A 20,107-nucleotide genomic window follows, 5' to 3' on the forward strand; every position below is an offset into this window, starting at 1 on the left:
TAATAGTAGCGACACCATCACACCATACTTAAAAAACTCAGAACTGCAAATGTTACACCCCTGTTCAAAAAAGGAGAGAAGGGTAAACCCGGCAACTACAAGCCAGTCAGCGTAATGCCGGTGGTGGGGAAACTTTTAGAGACAGTAATCCGTCACAAAATTAATTGGCACTTGGAAAAGTATGGGATAATAAATGAAAGTCAGTATGGATTTGTTAAAGGCAAATTGTGTTTGACGAACTTGATTGAATTCTTTGATGTAGTGACAGAGAGGGTTGATGTAGTGACAGAGAGGGTTGATGAGGCTCATGCGTTTGATAAAGTACCACATTATAGACTTGTGAGCAAAATTAAAGGGACAGTGGCAGCTTGGATACAAAATTGGCTAGGGGACAGAAATCAGACAGTAGTAGTGAACGGTTTTTCACACTGGAGGGAAGTTTTCCCAGGGGTCGGTATGAGGACCACTGCTCTTTTTGATATACATTAATGACCTGGACTTGGGTATAGAGGGTATAATTTCAAAGTTTGCAGCTGACACAAAACTCAGAAATGTAGTAAACAATGTGGAGGACAGTAAGACTTCAGGAGGACATAGATAGACTGGTGAAATGGGCAGATACATGGCAGATGAAATTTAATGCAGAGAAGTGTGAAGTGATGCATTTTGGTAGGAAGAATGAGGAGAGGCAATATGAACTAAATGGTACAATTTTAAAGGGGGCGCAGGAACAGAGAGACCTGGGGGTGCACGTACACAAATCTTTGAGGGTGGCAGGACAAGTTGAGAAGGCAGTTAAAAAAGCATATGTGTAAATAGAGGCTTAGAGTACAAAAGCAAGGAAGTTATACTAAACTTTTATAAAACACTGGTTAGGCCATTGGTGGAGTATTGTGTCCAATGCCAGGCAATACATTTTAGGAAGGATGTCAAGGTCTGAGAGAGGGTGCAGAAGAGATTTATAGAATGGTGCCAGGGATGAGGGACTTCAGTTATATGGAGAGACTGGAGAAGCTGGGGTTTCACACTATTTATTAACGACTTAGATGAAGGCATAGAAAGTCTCATATCTAAGTTTGCCGATGACACAAAGATTGGTGGCATTGTAAGCAGTGTAGATGATAACATAAAATTACAAAGCGATATTGATAGATTAGGTGAATAGGTAAAACTGTGGCAAATGGAATTCAATGTAGACAAATGTGAGGTCATCCACTTTGGATCAAAAAAAGATAGAACAGGGTACTTTCTAAATGGTAAAAAGTTAAAAACAGTGGATGTCCAAAGGGACTTAGGGGTTCGGGTACATAGATCATTGAAGTGTCATGAACAGGTGCAGAAAATAATCAAGAAGGCTAACGGAATGCTGGCCTTTATATCTCGAGGACTAGAGTACAATGGGGCAGAAGTTATGCTGCAGCTATACAAAACCCTGGTTAGACCGCACCTGGAGTACTGTGAGCAGTTCTGGGCACCGCACCTTCGGAAGGACATATTGGCCTTGGAGGAAGTGCAGCGTAGATTTACTAGAATGATACCCGGACTTCACGGGTTAAGTTACAAGGAGAGATTACACAAATTGGGGTTGTATTCTTTAGAGTTTCGAAGGTTAAGGGGTGATCTGATCGAAGTTTATAAGATATTAAGGGGAACAGATAGGCTGGATAGAGAGAAACTATTTCCGCTGGTTGGGGATTTTAGGAGTAGGGGGCACAGTCCAAAAATTAGAGCCAGACCTTTCAGGAGTGAGATTAGAAAACATTTCTACACACAAAGGGTGGTAGAAGTTTGGAACTCTTTTCCGCAAACGGCAATTGATACTAGCTCAATTGCTAAATTTAAATGTGAGATAGATAGCTTTTTGGCAACCAAAGGTATTAAGGGATATGGGCCAAAGGCAGGTATATGGGGCTCGAATTTAGCAGGCCTGCGGGTTCCCAGCGGGTGGTCCTCCGGGAGCGTCGAAAACGCGAACGGCAAAATTAGTGGGTTGCCCACGCAATCGTAGCAGGCAACCCACTAATAGGAATCAATTACCTGCTCCTCCGGGGTCCACGGCGCTGGCCTGCGCGTCGGTCGGGCTGCGCATGCGCAGTACGATCTGTCAGCTGGAGGCTCTCTAGTTAAAGGGGCAGTCCTCCACTGACAGATGTTGCAACCAATGGGACAAATTGCAGCATGGAGCAGCCCAGGGGGAAGGCTGCTCCCAGTTTAATGATGCCTCACCCCAGGTATCATCAGATGGGGTGAGGAGGAGGGGGAGGACACAGATCTTCCCCCCGGCGGGCGGGAGGAAGCGGCCTGCCTCTGCCACCAAGAAGGCCTGGCTCGAGGTGCAGAGGGGGTCACCTGCGCCACCAACATATGGCCCACCTGCATACAGTGCAGGAGGCGCTGCAATGACCGCAGTAGGTCCGCCACAGTGAGAACACGAAGTCTTTCCCCTACACTCCGTCTGCCACAACACTGCCCCCACCCCAAATCTCCTTCGGCACCGCCAACACTATTCTGTCACATCACCCTTCATGCCCACTCACACCCCATCCTCATCTTACCTCCACCTACTCACCTCGCCAGTACTCATCCTGCCACTAACACGCGACCCAATCCTCATACAATCTCATGGCTCCATCCCATACTCACCCTCTCGTGCATCTCCCTCACGGCCAGCCTCACTCAACCTGCCACCACCTGTGCTGCAGCCACAGGGCATGCATCACATATGTGCAGTAGGCAGCGTAAGGCAAACGTCTCGTCAGCATGAAGGGGGTGCACAAGGGTGTCTGAGGGTTTGTCATGGGTGTTACCCATATTGAATTTCAGAGCAACAAACAGCACACATTATATTGACACCACCACTGCCATGTCTCCGCGAATCCTGTCCGTTGTGTCCAATAATGCCCGCTCCTGGGTATCACTATGAGGACCCACCACTGATGCCACCCATCGTGTTACTGCAGAGTAGGTGCAGGTGTATTTGCAGGGCTCGTCCGCGCAGACGACTGAGAGACATCGGCGGTGTAGCCGGCTGCACCCTGGAAGGATGCGGAGGAGAAGGTGTGGAGGGCAGTGGTGACTTTGCCAGCGACAGGTAAGCAGTTGGTGCTGGGGCCAGCCAGGAGCAGCTCGGCATGAAAGAGGCTGCAGATCTCCACGACTACATGTCGAGCGAATCTGCGCCTCCCTGTGCACTGCTGCTCGGAGAGGTCCGGGGAGCTGCGCCTCGGTCTGTGGACCCTGTGGCGAGGGTAGTGCCCTCTGCGACGCGTCTCTCTCTGCGGTAGCCCTCCCTCCTGCTGTGCAGGTGGGCGTGCAACAACACCGTGTTGGGGGGATCCACGTCTCTGCGGCGGACGGCGTGGACTGCTAGGCTGCTGGTGGTGGTCATGCTCTTCGTCCTCCGAGGGTGTCCACACACCACCCAACTGGCAGGTGTTGGTCTGAGGGGTTGTGCAGGGTAGGTGTGTGGGTCCTCGGACTGGGGCTGCGGTTTCGTGTCGGTCTGTCCTCTGGCTTGGCGGGGGGTGGTGGGGGGCAGGGGTTGCCCTATGTGACGCGGTGGCCTCCTGCGTGGGTGAGGGCTCTCCCCCGTGGAGCGCACCTTGGCACCTGCCACAGGCTGCTGGCTGCAACACGCCTGGTTTGAAGGGTCCTGTTTCCCCCAGTGTGGGAAACTGACTGCCTTGAACCTAAAATCCCACACTTCCTCTTTTGACAGCTGCTTCAGCTCATTAACTGACCACAACGAGCAAGTTAAGTACACTCAAGTGGAACCCCGCTGGCTTTAATTGCCTGCGGGATTCCCACCAGAGGGGCTTGCGCGCGCAGCCCCGCACGTCAGCGCGGTACCCGGAAGTGGCCGGGATTTCGTCGCGATCCGGTCACGTGACCGGAGATCGGGATTTTCGGGGCCACCCCGCTGGGAACCCGCCGGAAACCCGACCCTAAAATCGAGCCCATGGAGTTAGATCACAGATCAGCCATGATCTTATCAAATGGCGAAGCAGGCACGAGGGGCTGAATGGCCTACTCCTGTTCCTATGTTCCTTTGAAGGTTAAGGGGAGATTTGATAGAAGTGTTCAAAATCATAAAGGGTTTTGACAGAGTAAATAAGGAGAAACTGTTTCCAGTGACAGAAGCATCGGTAAATAGAGGACACAGATTTAAGTTGATTCACAAAAGAGCCAGAGGCGACAAGAGGAAGAAAACGTTTACACAGCGAGTTGTAATCTGGCATGCAGTGCCTGAAAGGGTGATGGAAGCAGATTCAGTAATAACTTTCAAAAGGGAATTGGATAAATACTTGAAGGGAAAAAAAATCAAGGCTACTGGGAAAAAGCAGGGGTTGGGAGAAATTGGATAGCTCGACCAAAGAGCCGGCACAGGCACGATGGACCGAATGGCCACCTTTTGTGCTGTATCATTCTATGATTCTATGAACTCTGCGTGGATGTGAATCCTTTTGGTTTTGGAGCAATGCTAACTCAGATTGATGAGGCCAAGAACAGTAAAATTATCAATTATGTGAGTTGTTTGCTATCTCCTGCAATACAACAATATAGTCGGGTTGAGTGAGAGGCACTTGCAATAACAGTAAAAGTACAGCGTTTCTACATGTGCTGCCATGGCCATCCATTCAATGTTATTTTATGCCATTGACTCCTTGCACCTATCTTTAGAAATCCAACAACAACGTGTTCTGTCTGGGTTCAGAGGTGGCATTTGTAGTGTCAATCATAAAAGACTATCACACAAGAATAGAAAATTCAGCAGATACATATCACAACATCCAAATCTGGACTCCACTGCAAGCCACTCTGCAAAATTGGCCGAAGACTTTATTAACTTCATTGCACAATATTCAACTCTAAAGGCATTAACATTCCTTGATGAAGTCAGGCAGGAAACAAAGAAAATACTCTATTATAGGTTTAGCACAGGGTCATTGTGTTAATAAATTGTATACGGTAAAAGAGACATACAAAGTATTGTGGAACACAAGAGAATAAATATCAATAACTGAAGATTGAGTTGTTCTTCATTGAGAAAGCTGAAATGTTGGAAAATTTTGAACACTGTGCGTGGTGTGGTCGCCTAAAGGTTGTGAAAACAAAATTATATTTATGTGAGAAAATGAGATCCCTGACATTAGTAAGAGTTGCATGGCTTGCTTGGCAATGCAAGCTGGAAACAAGGAAGAACCACTTGTGATGTCTGAACTTCCAGAAAGGAACCACTACCATCACCACCTTCTCAGAACAACTAAACCTGGACAGTAAAAATGTGAAATTAAAATGACAAACTGAAAATGCTAGAAATCTGAAATAAAAATCAGAAAATCCTGGGAATATGCAGCAGGATAATCAGCTTTTGTGAAGAGAACAGACATTCTGGATGTGAACCTGTTCTGATGAAGGGTACACACCAGAAACACCATAAGCTGCTGTTTCTCTTTACAGGTGTTGACTGCTGTGTATTTTGAATAAAAATGAAGCCTTGATAGTGTCGCCCACACCCCGAGAACAAATAAAAAAAAGTTTTCTTTTTGATCATAGATAATTACTGAAGGTTTCCAGAAATTGAAATTGAAATCTACTCAAGCCATAATGCCATGCCTGGATACAATCTTTGCAGTTCATGGAATTATAGTTGTTGTCATGACAGATCCATTATTTAAGAGTGCAGACAGGCTGTCAGCTGGAGCGCCTGGATTTAAAGGTGGTCGAGTCTGCCCCTGCACAGGTGCAGGTGGAGCAATCTTTGCCGGGGCCATCACGGGCTCCAAAACCCAGAGGCCATAGGCCGAAAACATCGAAACAGTCAGGGCATGAACATGAGCAACCTGCCACTACCTCTGCTGCAGCCACAGGGGATGCACCACATATAAGTAGTAGGAAGAGAAAGGCTAAGGATTTAGTGATGACGAAGGGTTTGCACAAGGGTGTTTGACAGACTGTCATGTTTTTAATATATATTTGGTTTTTGTTAAATTCAAATTCAGTGTTATAATTCTCACCACCACTGCCACGTATTGCCCATTCTTGACTGGCTTTTGTGATCGGGGCCTTTCATGTGCTTCATCATGAACGGTGAGACTTGATGCCACCCAGTCGGTGAGTTTACAGTGGATGTATGTGTAGTTGCAGTTTGTAGACCCTCTGACGAGGGTAGTGCCTCCTGTGACGTCGCTCCCTCTGTTGTTCCTCTCTCTGCTCTTGTGCAGGTGCCTGTGGCGCAGCACTGTGTGGTGGAGGTGCAAGTGATGGAAGTGCATGCCGTGCCTGGCGAGGCTGGTGATGTTCCTCTTCCTCAGATATACTGGTGAATGCAGCCATCGTGCCCCCCCACATCCAGATGGTGTCAGTTTGAGGGGGTCCAAAAAGTAGGTAAATATTTGTAAACAAAACAATTCTGAGTGTGAACTAAGAATTCTCAGTCTAAACACAAAAATCTCCCAGCCAAATGTTTGTCTGAGAGAACTGAGTGCCCTGCTGCAATAACTCACCTTTTATCCCCATCTGTCAATCAGGGATTTAAATGTCCAAATGGCTGCCGGCTGCAGCCCGTCTAGTTTCCCATGGTATGCTTCACACAGCATGGGAAACACGTTGAGGCAGCGTTGAAATTGCTTGCCATCATTGTTAGTTATATTTATGCACATTTCAAGTACCTTAAGAACTCAGATGACTTTGGGTCGTGCATGTTTTTTGGGGGGTTGGAATTGCGATTCCTTCCCCCTCCAGAAAATCCCGATTTTGTTTGCCTTCCCGCTCCCAACACACCCGGACTTTGCTTTTAAAATTGTGCCCGTGGTGTTTAAGTGATGTAGTATGTAATTACATCCATATCCAGCAGAGTGAGCCAATTCCTGGAGGTAACACCCTGATTCATTTGCGAAGGTCTTAGCTGAGATGAATGTAATGGATCAACATGTCGATTCAACATGGCTGCTGAACAGATACAAACACATTTTGGATAAAACTGATCTTGGCGGTAGTGCAAAATGGGTGATAGTGATTCGGCAGCCCATTTCACACCTCGCCATGGAGAAGAAAATCGGGCGGAGTGTAAAACGACCGTGTAAATCGGGCGGGGTTTAAATCGGGCTGGGTGTAAATAGGGTCGGATTTAAACCGGGCGGGGTGTAAATCAGGCTGGGCGTAAATTGGGCAGGGTTTAAATCTGGCCGGGTTTAAATAGGGCAGGGTTTAAACCGGGCGGGGTGTAAACCGGGCCGGGTGTAAATCGGGCGGGGTGTAAATCGGGCTGCCGATTCACTATAATCCGTTTTGCACTACCGCCGACGTTCAATTTCTCCCCCATTGACCTTGTAGAAGGAATGGTTTCTCTTCAATGTTATTCGAACCATGTTCCCAAACATAACAGCTGTATTAAAAATATAAATGAAAGAATTGATTTTTGAAGTTTAAGTATCTTTAATTGAATCATAGCTTTATACTAGAAATAATAAGATGTTTTTAAAATGAAAGCAGGAAACGCTGGAAATTCACAGCATTTGAAAAAGAAAGTTGAAGGCTTCTGAATCATTCATCACAGCTGGCAGGGTCTGGCTGGAGAAGCCACTTTACTGACTGACCAAAATAAAGGGAACAGAGGAGAACAATAGTTAGAAGTCAAGAGCACAAGCATGCTACTTACTTTCATACAGAGGCAGCTAAAGTGTTTCATAGCCTGTTAATAGATTTTAAGATGTTGGAAAGCAGTTATTTTCTGGATATTTTCTGTTCTGGTGAATTTATTTCTCCACACACATTAGTGCATTGTAGTATTTGTGCTTTTGTGAGAGCCAGCCAGGGTCTGGGCTTTCCAGTAATTCATAATTTATTACCTCACATATAATATGCAAAGCCATTTTGAGTTGTTACCTTCAGTTTGTGATGCAAATTAATTGCATCAGCCAGAGTGGATTGAACTGTGAAGTTCTCTTTTTAGTCTTGTCATGTCCCACTCCCTTCTGTACACACACCTGACCCTATAAATTCTTCTTGAGCTTTTATTTTAAAACCAGATTGGAAACAGAATGATGGTTTTTCAGCATAGTTATCAAGAAAGCCAAGGAAAAGGAAACATTCAATAGTAGAGCGAAGAAATGTGGCGATATGCGGTGTCCGCCTTCTTAATTTTACAATGATGTGGAGATGCCGGTGATGGACTGGGGTTGACAAATGTAAAGAATCTTACAACACCAGGTTATAGTCCAACAATTTTATTTGAAAATCACAAGCTTTCGGAGGCTTTCTCCTTCGTCAGGTGAATGTGGGAATCCTTGAACGTTTCGCATTTTCAAATAAAATTGTTGAACTATAACCTGTGTTGTAAGATACTTTACATTAATTTTACAACACCAGACATGGGTGGGGATTGTCAGGAAGGCTGGAGGTGATGCAAAGCCTTTGGGAAACGATGTAAACAAAGCTCCAGAAAGGTAAAGGGAAAGATTACAGCATTCCAACTGTCAGTGTCTAGTGGGAGGGAGAGAAAAGAGAGGCTATCCTGTCAAGGTGAAAGCCTGAAGCCGTCAGCTACCACATTTCAAAAGTCAGTGAAAAGTAACTGTGATCTGTAAAAATCTCACAGCTCAATGCTGAGACTGTGTCAACTTTTGAACGTAGGTATTTATATCTTCAAATGTAACCTATTAAAATAAAGAAAACTATTTTACTGTCAATGTAATTCATTTTCAGTTTGTTCCATTGAAGATATAGTTTATTTGTTTATTCTACTCCCTCTCTCCAAAGTCTTTCTTTTCAGTTACTTCCATGATTCTGAAATATATTTCTCCTCTCTTTACTTCTCACGGTGGATTTGTAGATCTTGATGAAGCTTTCATTTATGTAACACTGCACTAAGGAGGCTTTTCCTTTGGTCTCCAATGAGCAGCACCTCGAACAGGTGGCCATTTACCATGGTCTACGCTAAATTAATTGAAAGACGTATGCAAAGTAGTCTGAGTTCATTATCAAAGGACCCAATAAACATCCGCCTCCAGTTCCAGTACAAACAGCAGCCCTCTCAATGACACCAAAAAAAAAATCATTCCCAACAATACCCTTATCTCAGAATGTTTATTTAACTGTGTAAACTGCATTATATGTTGAAAAAAATAAAATCTTTTTACTTTTGATTTTCCTTCACCATTACACCTTATGGTTGTTATTCTAAATTTTCACCTAGTTGTCACATGACTCAGATGGTCATGCTAGACTCTGGGTATTGTAATTCTATGGGAGAGGAGTGCAAACTGGCCACAGCAGAAGGATGTGGAGATGCCGGTGATGGACTGGGGTTGACAATTGTAAACAATTTTACAACACCAAGTTATAGTCCAGCAATTTTATTTTAAATTCACAAGCTTTCGGAGGCTTCCTCCTTCCTGAATTGTTTACAACAGCAGAAGGAGGCATTAGGCAACAGGTGGAGGGGAGAATCCTTAAGGAACCTCACCCACTTCGAGGAGCAGGCCATCTCCATACAAGGAACTGAATCCTGGAGGTTGCGAGAGATGAAGTAGCAAATCTCAGAAGGTGACTAGTATCCCAGGGCTCCTTCCAGAACATTGCAATATAACATTCTATCTAAAGACCTTACACAGTTTTTCCAAGAGCAGCAGAACCATGTGAAATGTTAGCCTACGCCATGTTGGTATTATCATTCTAGCTCTTTCTTGTCACTCTGTCCTTTGTCTTTGCAGGATCTTCTCTGCCGTCCAGAGCCAGCCCCTCCTGGGACTCACCTACTCCTTGAGAAGTAACAGCACACCTAACACCCCATCACTGCATTTACCCTACCCACTCACCAGCTCAGATGCATTCACCTGAATGGTTTAGATAGCCAGCAGGAGGCCATTGCGGATGGTTAGTCACAGAACATGGGTGGACAGGAGCAGGTGGAGGAAGAAGAGGAAAGGGAAGTACTCAGCGGAGGTTGAGGCCACCTTCCTCCCCAAATGTTGAGGTCAGGGAGCCAGATCTCTGTGGCCCAGTTTTTAAAAGAAGGAAGCTTTTTGAATACGACAGGTTGCAGAGGTCATGAATGAATGGGTCATGCTGGGGTCATCAATGGATCTGCATTTTGCGATATTTTGACCACATGGAAAAAAAGAGTTACTTTTAATGTTGGGTTATTAAAAGCATCATATTCATAAGAGTTTAAAAAAAAGGTCAGGACAATAGATAGTTAGATATTAATGAGCTAGCTTTTATGTCATTCCCCTGTAAATAAGCAATTTGTTAGTTTTTTCTTGGTAATCAAAAAATACCTTACACCCATTGTATTGGAAAGTCTGTGATCCTTTTTTGGGTGTCAGTAAAGAGATATAAGAGAGCGGCTGGACCGCAATCTGGCAAAGAGGCTTTTTTTTGGAAACAGGGTGCTGCGCATGCATTCAGGTTTTTAAAGAGAAAGTTTGAGAGCTTTTGCTGAGAATGAGGTCAGAAATGCTGAAAGTACATTTAGAAGGTCATCTTGTTTAAGTCAAGTAAGATGACCCATGAAATATGCCATGTTCTGTGTTTTGTATCATTACATGAAGATAAGACGTTTGAATGAAGTGAGTCTGATCATAACTGCCATTCTGTGAAAAACTGCAGCTTGTTAAATCATATCAGTCAGTTTATTAATTCATACCATATCACCAAGTGTTTGCTAAGCCTCCCTTTGGGGATATTGAAGAAGTGCACGTGCGAAAGATAAATATCCGACTCAGTTCACAAGGGGGTACTATTGTTACATCCCCAGGCTATGTTATCATGCAAGTAGGTATAGGACAGAGGGAGTCAATTCCCATAAAATGAAGACACTCCTTGCTTATGGGAATGATTGGTGCCACTGAAGCCAAGGAGATATCTATAGTAGACCCAAATTTGTAACAAGACTTTTTGAGTCAATCAACATGTCTTAGTTACCTGAGCCAATTCTGATTTTGTCCTAAGGACACATTAAAAGTTGTGATGCTACGGATGCATGCTGGACTTTTACTTATATACATATAAGGGCGTTTAAAATCCATGGGGCTCTGATCCTGACAATTTGGGAATCTTTCCTGCTGATTCCAGCGGAATTTCCAGGGTCAAGGGGAGGATGCCTCTTCTGCCGCATGTGTCGCAAGGGGCATATATTGGGTGCCCCCTTGTCCCAATGTGCCGGAAATCTGATGACTGCTGCTGTGTTTGGGAGGGTGCCACTTCCCCAGGAGAACATAGATGTGCTCCCTGTCAGCCCAGACATAACTACTGAAGGCCTTGTTCTTGGGCAATGCCTTCAGTGGGAGTCTTAATTCTGATCTTGAGGGGGGAGAGGGGTTCTGCCCGTTTAAAATCCTTCGCCACCTCTTCTGGTGTTGCAGCGGTGTCCTCACTGTAGCACCGCCGGTAGGAATTCTGCTGGGAACCTACCATTCATATGGGACGAGCCCTGACCCTGGCAAATGGGTGGGGGCTGGGGCGGATATAGAAGGTCAGTTGGAAGTACAGCCCCACCGGACCTCTGCCCTTAAGAGGAAAATCCTCCCTAAATCTTAGGCCTTTAGTGCTCATATCCCCATTCTACCATTGGAAGTATTGATTTAGATTAAACATATCTGTGAGCTGAAAAGAAAATTGCACTGTTAACAGCAAAAATAAAGATTTTAGTCTGTGATTATCATCCCCAGTGCCAGTCTAGTTTTGCTAAATATTTCTGCAATTACTTTTGAAACCTTTTTCCACACCATTCCACCATGTTCTACAGGAATGCTTTTATAAATTTAACCTGGATTTCTAATTCTTGGAAAATCAATTGTTCAAAGGGTGATGTGATCAGGTTGGTGAATTTTGCAGGCAGACTCGGTTCCTGAAAGCATTGGAATCAGCCGATGCTGTAAATGCCAAAGTACTAGCCACCGGGGATGTGCTTGTATTGTAGCTGACTGAGAGTCTGCTCCACCGTAATCTTTTCCCAGCAACTTCCATCAGACTAATGCAGTTTGGATACTTGATGCACCGTGATACACACCCAGCGTGACACACTATTTTCATCACACATTTGAGGACCCATCAAATATGGTGGGTTGGCAGATGCCAAAAAATAAATTGCAAGTTATCTCAATGTGACAATGTCTGGTTAATGCCACAAGCATCGTATTGATTGACTCAGCACCGATGCGCTGGACTGGGAATCAGAAATCAATGCATCAGTAAACTCGGTGTGACAGAATTATTGACCCTTTCTCCCGTTTACATGTGCTAAAGAACTTCTTAATACTGACACTATGTTTGAATCTTTCATTAGTTCTTTGGCATAGGATGTACCATGAGTATTTGGTAAAATGTTAAGGTGTAAAACTCAGTATGGTTTTTGGAGTATTCTCTGTTTGATGTTTATGACACTGACAGCAGTGCTCCATGTCTGAGTTAGCATTATGTCACATCATGTAAAACTAATTGACATTGTCACCATATCAGAGTAACCAGGAAGGAAACCGTCCAGCTCTAAACAAGTTATTTTTGGGGATTTCATCCCATTTGAGAAGTATCATTTGTTTCTGTAGTATTTTCTTCTCTTATGGTGACTGCTGGAATCATGCAGCACACTATGGTCCAGAAATTTGATTGCACCACGCCCGTTTTACAGGCACCCATGGGTCCAATATGGCAGGAAGAGGCGTGCTTATTCTGCGCCAGAAGTGCACTACCCGCCATGTTGGATTGGGCTTCTCGGTAGACGTCCAGTGCACACAACGGAAATATTATACTCATCTATCCATTCAGGACAATACTAGAACTGTTCTGAATAAATTTAAATCATCCTACTATGGATTGATTCAGATTTGAAATTGGATATAGAGCTAATCCATACTTTAGAACTGTCTGATAAGAGCATTGTCTTCTCATGAAAGCCTAAAAGTTTACATTGTGATATTTTTCAGGGAAGATTAAAGAACATGCCATTGCCCAAGGCCAGCATGGAAGTGTATATGAGTGCCTTCCCTGCAGGAATGGATGTAGCTCATGTCAAGATGACAGTCCCTGCCACGCAGAGGAGGACAAGCACCTGCGCATTGCCATCATCGCATTCGAGGCTTTCTGCATGATGTTGGATTTCATCGCTATGCTAGTGGTCTACCAATTCCGCAGGTGTAAGGTAAATATTAGACTCCTTAACAATGTATTGATGCTGAAGCGAGGATGTTTACAGAGGTCTTGTGGGTCAAAAGGCAAATACAGGTATGAGAATTAGAGGGTAAAACAACCTATAGGGGAAAATTCCATTAGAATAATCTTTTTCCTGAATACACTCCTTTTCAGACATCGTGTCCAATCCACCCTCAGACCAAGTGTTTTAGCAATGGGACAGCTTGGTGGTAAAGAGTCATTGGGCTGTGCCACTGACTAGTAGGATAGGAGTTTACATCTGTGATTCCTCCCCAGTTGAGTCCCCTTGACATCATGACAGAGGCAGGCCGAGACCAACGCTTACTCACAGGATGAAGCAAGGAAGGGAAGTTAAGCAGCAGCTTTGGCAAATGTCTAGGAGTAGATCTCCTACTCCTCCGTGGCCATTTTTTTTGGCTGTATAAATGCAAGTTTAAAGAGGTGGAAACTGAAAAAACTATTGATCACAGAGTCTGCTGATGCTTTTGGCGCTATTCCCAGGCTTTCCCTTGCCTCACTGGTATCATTCTTGCCTCTGAGTCAGAAGCTTGTGGGTTCAAACCCCACTCCAGGATTTGAGTACATCATCTAGGCTGGCAATTCAATGCAGTACTGAAGGAGTTCTGTATTGTTGGATGTGCTATCGTTCAGATGCTTACAACAGTAAGAATGGGGGATGCAGAGTGTGTGAGGTGCTAGGTTGAGTCTGTACATTTGGCTCGGCTGGCTCCTTCTCTAAGGCACTCGGAGGAGTAGAAGTGGAACGTACTTTGCAATGCTTTCAGTAATACACCCCTTGAAGCGTAGATGCACATGGCAATGCAGACTGCAGTGTGTTACACTGGATTGCTGCATTGTGGACTTCTCTGTGCAAGAATGACTGAGTGAGCAAATAAGGAGATAGCTAATAAATGAAAGTCAGCACGGATTTCTTAAAGGCAAATTGTGTTAACTTGATTGAGTTCTTTGATGAAGTAACGGAGAGGGTTGATGAGGGTAGTGTAGTTGATGTTGTATATATGGACTTTCAAAAGCCATTTGATTAAGTACCACATAATAGACTTGTTAGCAAAATTAAAGCCCATGGGACTAAAGCGACAGTGGCAACATGGATACAAAATTGGCCAGGGGACAGAAAGCAGAGTAGATGTGAATGGTTATTTTTCAGACTGGAGGGAAGTATACAGTGGTGTTCCCCAGGGGTCAGTATTAAGACCACTTCTCTTTTTAATATATATTAATGACTTGGACTTGGATATGGAGGGTATCATTTCAAAGTTTGCAGATAAGTCAGAAATGTAGTAAACAATGTGGAGGATAGTAAGATATTTCAGGGGGACATAGGCATACTGGTGAAATGGGCAGACACATGGCAGATGAAATTTAGCACAGAGAAGTGTGAAGTGATGCATTTTGTTAGTTAGAATGAGGAGAGGCAATATAAATTAAATGGAACAATTTTAAAGGAGGTGCAGGAACAGAGAGACCTGGGGATGCACATACACAAATCTTTGAAGGTGGCAGGTGAAGTTGAGAAGGCTGTTAAAAAAGCATATGGATTCCTGAGCTTTATTAATAGAGGCATAGAGTACAAAAGCAAGGAAGTTATGCTAAACCTTTATTAAATACTGGTTAGGCCTCAGCCGGAGTATTGTGTTCAATTCTGGGCACCACACTTTAAGAAGGATGTCAAGGCCTTAGAGAGGGTGCAGAAGAGATTTAATAGAATGGGACCAGGGATGAGGGACTTCAGTAATGTGGAGAGACTGGAGAAGCTGGGGTTGTTCTCCTTAGAACAGAGAAGGTTAAGGGAGATTTGATAGAGGTGTTCAAAATCATGAAGATGTTTTGATAGAGAAAATAAGGAGAAACTGTTTCCAGTGGCAGACCAGTCGGTAACCAGAGGACACAGATTTAAGGTGATTGGCAAAAGAGCGAGAGGTGACATGAGGAAACATTTTTTTATGCAGCGAGTTGTAATGATCTGGAATGCACTTCAGTAGTAACTTTCAAAAGGGAATTGGTAAATACATGAAGGGAAAAAAATACAGGGTACAGGGAAAGAGCATGGGAATGGGACTAAATGGATTGCTCTTTCAAAGAGCCCGTGCAGGCATGATGGGCCGAATGGCCTCCTATGCTGTACTTACTATGATATGATACTATGATACTATCTCATTGAAACATATAAGATTCTGAGTGGGTTTGACAGGGTAGATGCTGAGAGCATGTTTCCCCTGGCTGGAGAGTCTAGAACTAGTGGACATAATCTCAGGATAAGGGGTCGGACATTTAGGACTGAGATGAGGAGGAATTTCTTCACTCAGAGGGTCACAAATATTTGGAATTCTCTACCCCAGAGTGCTGTGGATGCTCAGTCGTTGAGTATATTCAAGACTGAGATTGATAGATTTTTGGACTATAAGGGAATCAAGGGATATGGGGATCGGGTGGGAAAGTGGAGTTGAGGTCGAAGATCAGCCATGATCTTATTGAATGGCGGAGCAGGCTCGAGGGGCCGTATGACTTACTCCTGCTCCTGTTTCTTATGTTTCTTATGATAAGCAATGAAAAACAAAAGGGGGAATTTTAATCCCCCTTGTTCGGTGGAAACTGGGCGGAATAGGAGTTAAAATGGAGCGGGTCAATTTCCCGCACATCTCCAAGGCGATTTCGAATTCATACATTTATGCAAATGGAGGTCCTTTGACATACATTGGACCCCGATTACATTTTGACCACCAACTCAGTGGGTTGTCCACCGTGGCCACCCCGCTCAGGTCTGCAGGAAGAAGAGGCTCTGTAAGGTAAGTGTTAAACGTTCCTTTGTGGGTCCAGGAAGAGCCCCACAAGGAAAGTCTGGACGTCTGCTGCCCCGGGCTCCCCCCCCCCATCCCACCCATGAGGCTTTGCTGGAAATCCTCCCCCCTCCCCCTCCACGATATGCCCGAGTGCTGGCTGGTGGCTTCTGGACCCCCCTGATCTTCTACCGCTGGCAACCGGTCATCTGCCTCTTTCTGCCTCGGGTGGGTGGGTGTAAAGGATGCTCGGCCAGGAGCTAAAATTCCCCCTAAAAGATAGCAACCATGATATCTTGTGGAGGAGATCTCTGAATTCAGCTTCCCATACCATTGCCTTGATGGCCTTTTCCTCATAAGAAATGAAGGGTTGCAGCTTTGATGACCCCCCTCCCCGCCAATCTGCAAGCACTGCCGCTTGTTATGTAGAGTCTTCTACTGCAAGCAGATATAAAAGAGACATATGTAAGAGAGATGAATGTGAGATGTGTTGTACCAAAATGCCCAAGAAACAGCCACCTTATTATGTAAGTTTGTGAACATGCAGCTGTAAGGAACCTTGTGCTGGCATAGCATTTGATCCTTGATGCTTGGCCCATTTAATGGCCCACATGGGCAGCACTGTGATAGGGCAACATGACACAGTGAAACAGAAGAAAATGAGTGTGTCTGTACATTTACAAAGATGAGCAGTTGGAAATTTCCTACATTCTCCCTCTGTGATGCTGTCCCAAGTTTACCCTGAGCAGTTAGGCAAGACAGCCTATTAATATGTTGTGACATTTTTGCGCATTTACTTTGGCAACTTCACCTAGACCAAAACATTTCTTCCTCACTTGCTCCCAGGTTTGGGCCACAGTTGATATTGCATTGATGCACACCTCACCTCCATCCATACTGCTCTGGCAGTACTCTTTATTGCTGGCTTGCCCTCCCATTAGGATGATCTTTTGCCATAAGCCCACCTACAGTATGACCTTAAAAGCCTGCTCCTGAATGAATCCATTTTACGCCCAGTCATTTTTGGGGCATCAAATGTGAAATCCAGTTTTAAGGTCAGCCAGCACCCTTTAAGAGATGCTGGCACCGGATATCCTGCAGGTGACCTCGACACACTCCCAGAGCATCGTGCGCTACATGCTGGGAGCATCATCAAACCACACTGAAGAGTTGACTTCGTATTATGGCATGAGGTCAACTAATTGATGTGCAGTCATAGAATCATACAGCACAGAAGGAGGATCGTGCCTGTGCCAGCTCTTTGAAAGAGCTATCCAATAAATCCTATTCCCCTGCTCTTTCCCCATAGCCCAGCAATTTTTTTCCCCTTCATGTATTTATCCAATTCCCTTTTGAAAGTCACGATTGGATCTGCTTCCACCACCCTTTCAGGCAGTGCATTCCAGATCCTTATAACTCGCTCCGTAAAATAAATTCTCCTGATCTCCCGTCTGGTTCGTTTGCCCATTACCTTAACTCTGTATCCTCTGTTAACCGACCCACCTGCCAGTGGAAACAGTTTCTCCCTATCTACTCTATAAAAACCCCTCATACTTTTGAACACATCTATTAAATCTCCCCTTAATCTTCTCTGCTCTAAGGAGAACAATCTCAGCTTCTCCAGTCTCTCCACCGTAAGTCAGACCACATTATTGACCCCGAGGAGTCAGTCCCGTATGTAGCAATTAATAAATTTGGAATTGGCACAAAATAGCAAGTCGGTTGGTGGGTTGGTGTTGAAGGGGCAAGTTAAGACTGGCATAAACTCGCTAAACAGAAAAGAACAGCAAGAAGCAACATTTACAATGTGACAATTTTGGGCACCTTCTTTGGCAAAGATGATGGCAATGTAATGTAACTTGTACTTCCATGGAAATGATGAAAACGATCTTCATGGTCCAAAGCAACACCCTTGCTCCTACAGACTTTATTTCACCATTCCTTTCATTTGTGATAAAAATGTTATGCTTAGTCAGGCATTTACAAATTGCCTTCAAACCCCTTTAACAGTCGCATTCTTACATAACGTTTAATTTCTAATGCATTTCTCGTTGCTTTTTTTTTAAGTATGACACAATGTGATTTTTTTTTTACTTCTATTAAGTATGCCCTTAGGTAATGTCTTATTAGTTTGAAACCTACTCTGGCAACACATCAGGTGCATTAAAATAAGCCTTGTGGGTCCAAATCTCATTTATGTTCACTGAAAGATCTGAACAATCGAGCCCCAAATAATGCCGCAATTGGTCACAAGACTGTTACGGTTCTACATGTAAATGAATGCCATTACATTACAAAGAAAAGAGGACTCAGGCACACATGCTGATGAAAGTAAATAAAAACCAATCCAAAGAACTCCTGGAATCACACTTAGCGTTCAGAACAGTTACTTAAAGACAACCTATTTAAATGCATGTACAAAGCTAGATAGCATTCGGGGCATTGTAACCTGTTCGCACAGGGATGCAAGTCGATAAATTTTTGGACTCTAAGGGAATCAAGGGATATGAGGATCGGGTGGGAAAATTGAGTTGAGATCGAAGATCAGCCATGATCTGATTGAATGGCGGAGCAGGCTCGAGGGGCCATATGGACTACTCCTGCTCCTATTTCATATGTTCTTAGGTTCTTAACTCAGAAAGCATGTGCAATGTAGGAAGATCCCACTGATAAAAGTCCATGGGCGCCAAAGGTTCTTTTTTTACAATCCCCCCCCCCCCAAAAAAAGAAATGCTAAGGAGGAAGAATATCAAGTAGAATCGCAGGTTGTTCTGTCAGTGATATCAGGCAAAGTGGCACAGTGATGTTTTTCTGAATCATTGTATGATGCGCTGATAAACGGATGAGAAAAGGTTTACCAAACATACTTTCATAGAGGTAGTGCACATTGATTTAGTCATTCATTGTGACTAAGTTTGCTGCGGATGTCACAAAACCTCTCCAACAAATTTCAGTGAGTTAAAAAGGGGTCTTACCCAGGTGGATTGGAATCAGAAATTGGTAGGCAAAACAGTAATTGAACAATGGGAGGCCTTCAAGGAGGAGTTGGTTCGGGTACAGAGTGGATACATCCCTACAGGGGGAAAGGAAGGGCATCCAAAGCTACAGCTCCCTGGATGACTAAAGATATAGACATTAAAATGAAACAGAAAAAGGAGACTTATGACGAATGTAAGGTTCATAATATAGTAGAGAACCAGGCTGAATACAGAAAGTACAGAGGAATTCTCTACCACAGAAGGCAGTGGAGGCCAAGTCATTAGATGTATTCAAGAAGGAGATAGATATATTTCTTAATGCTAAAGGGATCAAGGGATATGGGGAAAAAGCGGGAACAGGGTACTGAGTTAGACGATCAGCCATGATCATTTTGAATGGCGGAGCAGGCCCGAAGGACCGAATGGCCTACTCTTGCTCCTATTTTCTATGTTTCTATGTTTCTAAGAAATCTAAAAAAGGGAGGGAATAAGAGGGGCAAAGAGAGTGTATGAGACTAGATTAGCGGCTAACATAAAAGGGAACCCAAAAGCTTTTTCGTAACACATATATAGTAAAAGGGTAGTCAAAGGAACTGTGGGACCGATTAGGGATAGAAAAGGAGATCTTCTTGTGGAGGCAGAGGGCATGGTTGAGATACTAAATGAACACTTTGCATCCATCTTCACTGGAGAAGAGGACGCTGCCATTGTAACAGTAAAGGAGGATGTAGTAGCGATATTGGATAGGATAAAAATAGACAAAGAGGAGGTGCTTAAAAGATTGGAATTACTCAAAATAGAAAAGTCACCCGGTCCAGATGGGATGCATCCTAGGTTACTGAGGGAAGTAAGGGTGGAAATTGCGGAGTCTCTGGCCACAATCTTCCAATCCTCCGTAGATATGGGGATAGTGCAGGTGGACTGGAGGATTGCAAATGTCACACCCCTGTTCAAAAAAGGGAGAGAGATGAACATGACAATTGCAGGCCAGTCAGCCTAACGTCAGTGGTGGGGAAACTTTTAGATACAATAATCCGGGAAAAAATTAATTTGGCACTTGGAAAAGTATGGGCTAATAAATGAAAGTCAGCACGGATTTGTTAAAGGAAAATCGTGTTTGACTAACTTGAATGAGTTCTTTGATGGTAGAGGCAGGGACCCTCAACTCTTTTAAAAAGT

General features: G+C 44.2%; 1 protein-coding gene across 1 annotated transcript in view; it reads left to right on the plus strand.

Annotated features, from left to right (window-relative positions):
• The window catches only part of gpr158a (G protein-coupled receptor 158a), a 529,385-nt gene that overhangs the window by 264,931 nt on the left and 244,347 nt on the right, over positions 1-20,107 (plus strand). Inside the window, exon 4 of the mRNA XM_067999059.1 lies at positions 12,927-13,141. Coding sequence (XP_067855160.1) covers positions 12,927-13,141 — 215 coding nt within the window. The remainder of the gene's footprint in view (positions 1-12,926; positions 13,142-20,107) is intronic.

Source organism: Heptranchias perlo, chromosome 2 (assembly GCF_035084215.1).
Source record: "Heptranchias perlo isolate sHepPer1 chromosome 2, sHepPer1.hap1, whole genome shotgun sequence".
NCBI classification, from domain to species: Eukaryota; Metazoa; Chordata; class Chondrichthyes; order Hexanchiformes; family Hexanchidae; genus Heptranchias; species Heptranchias perlo.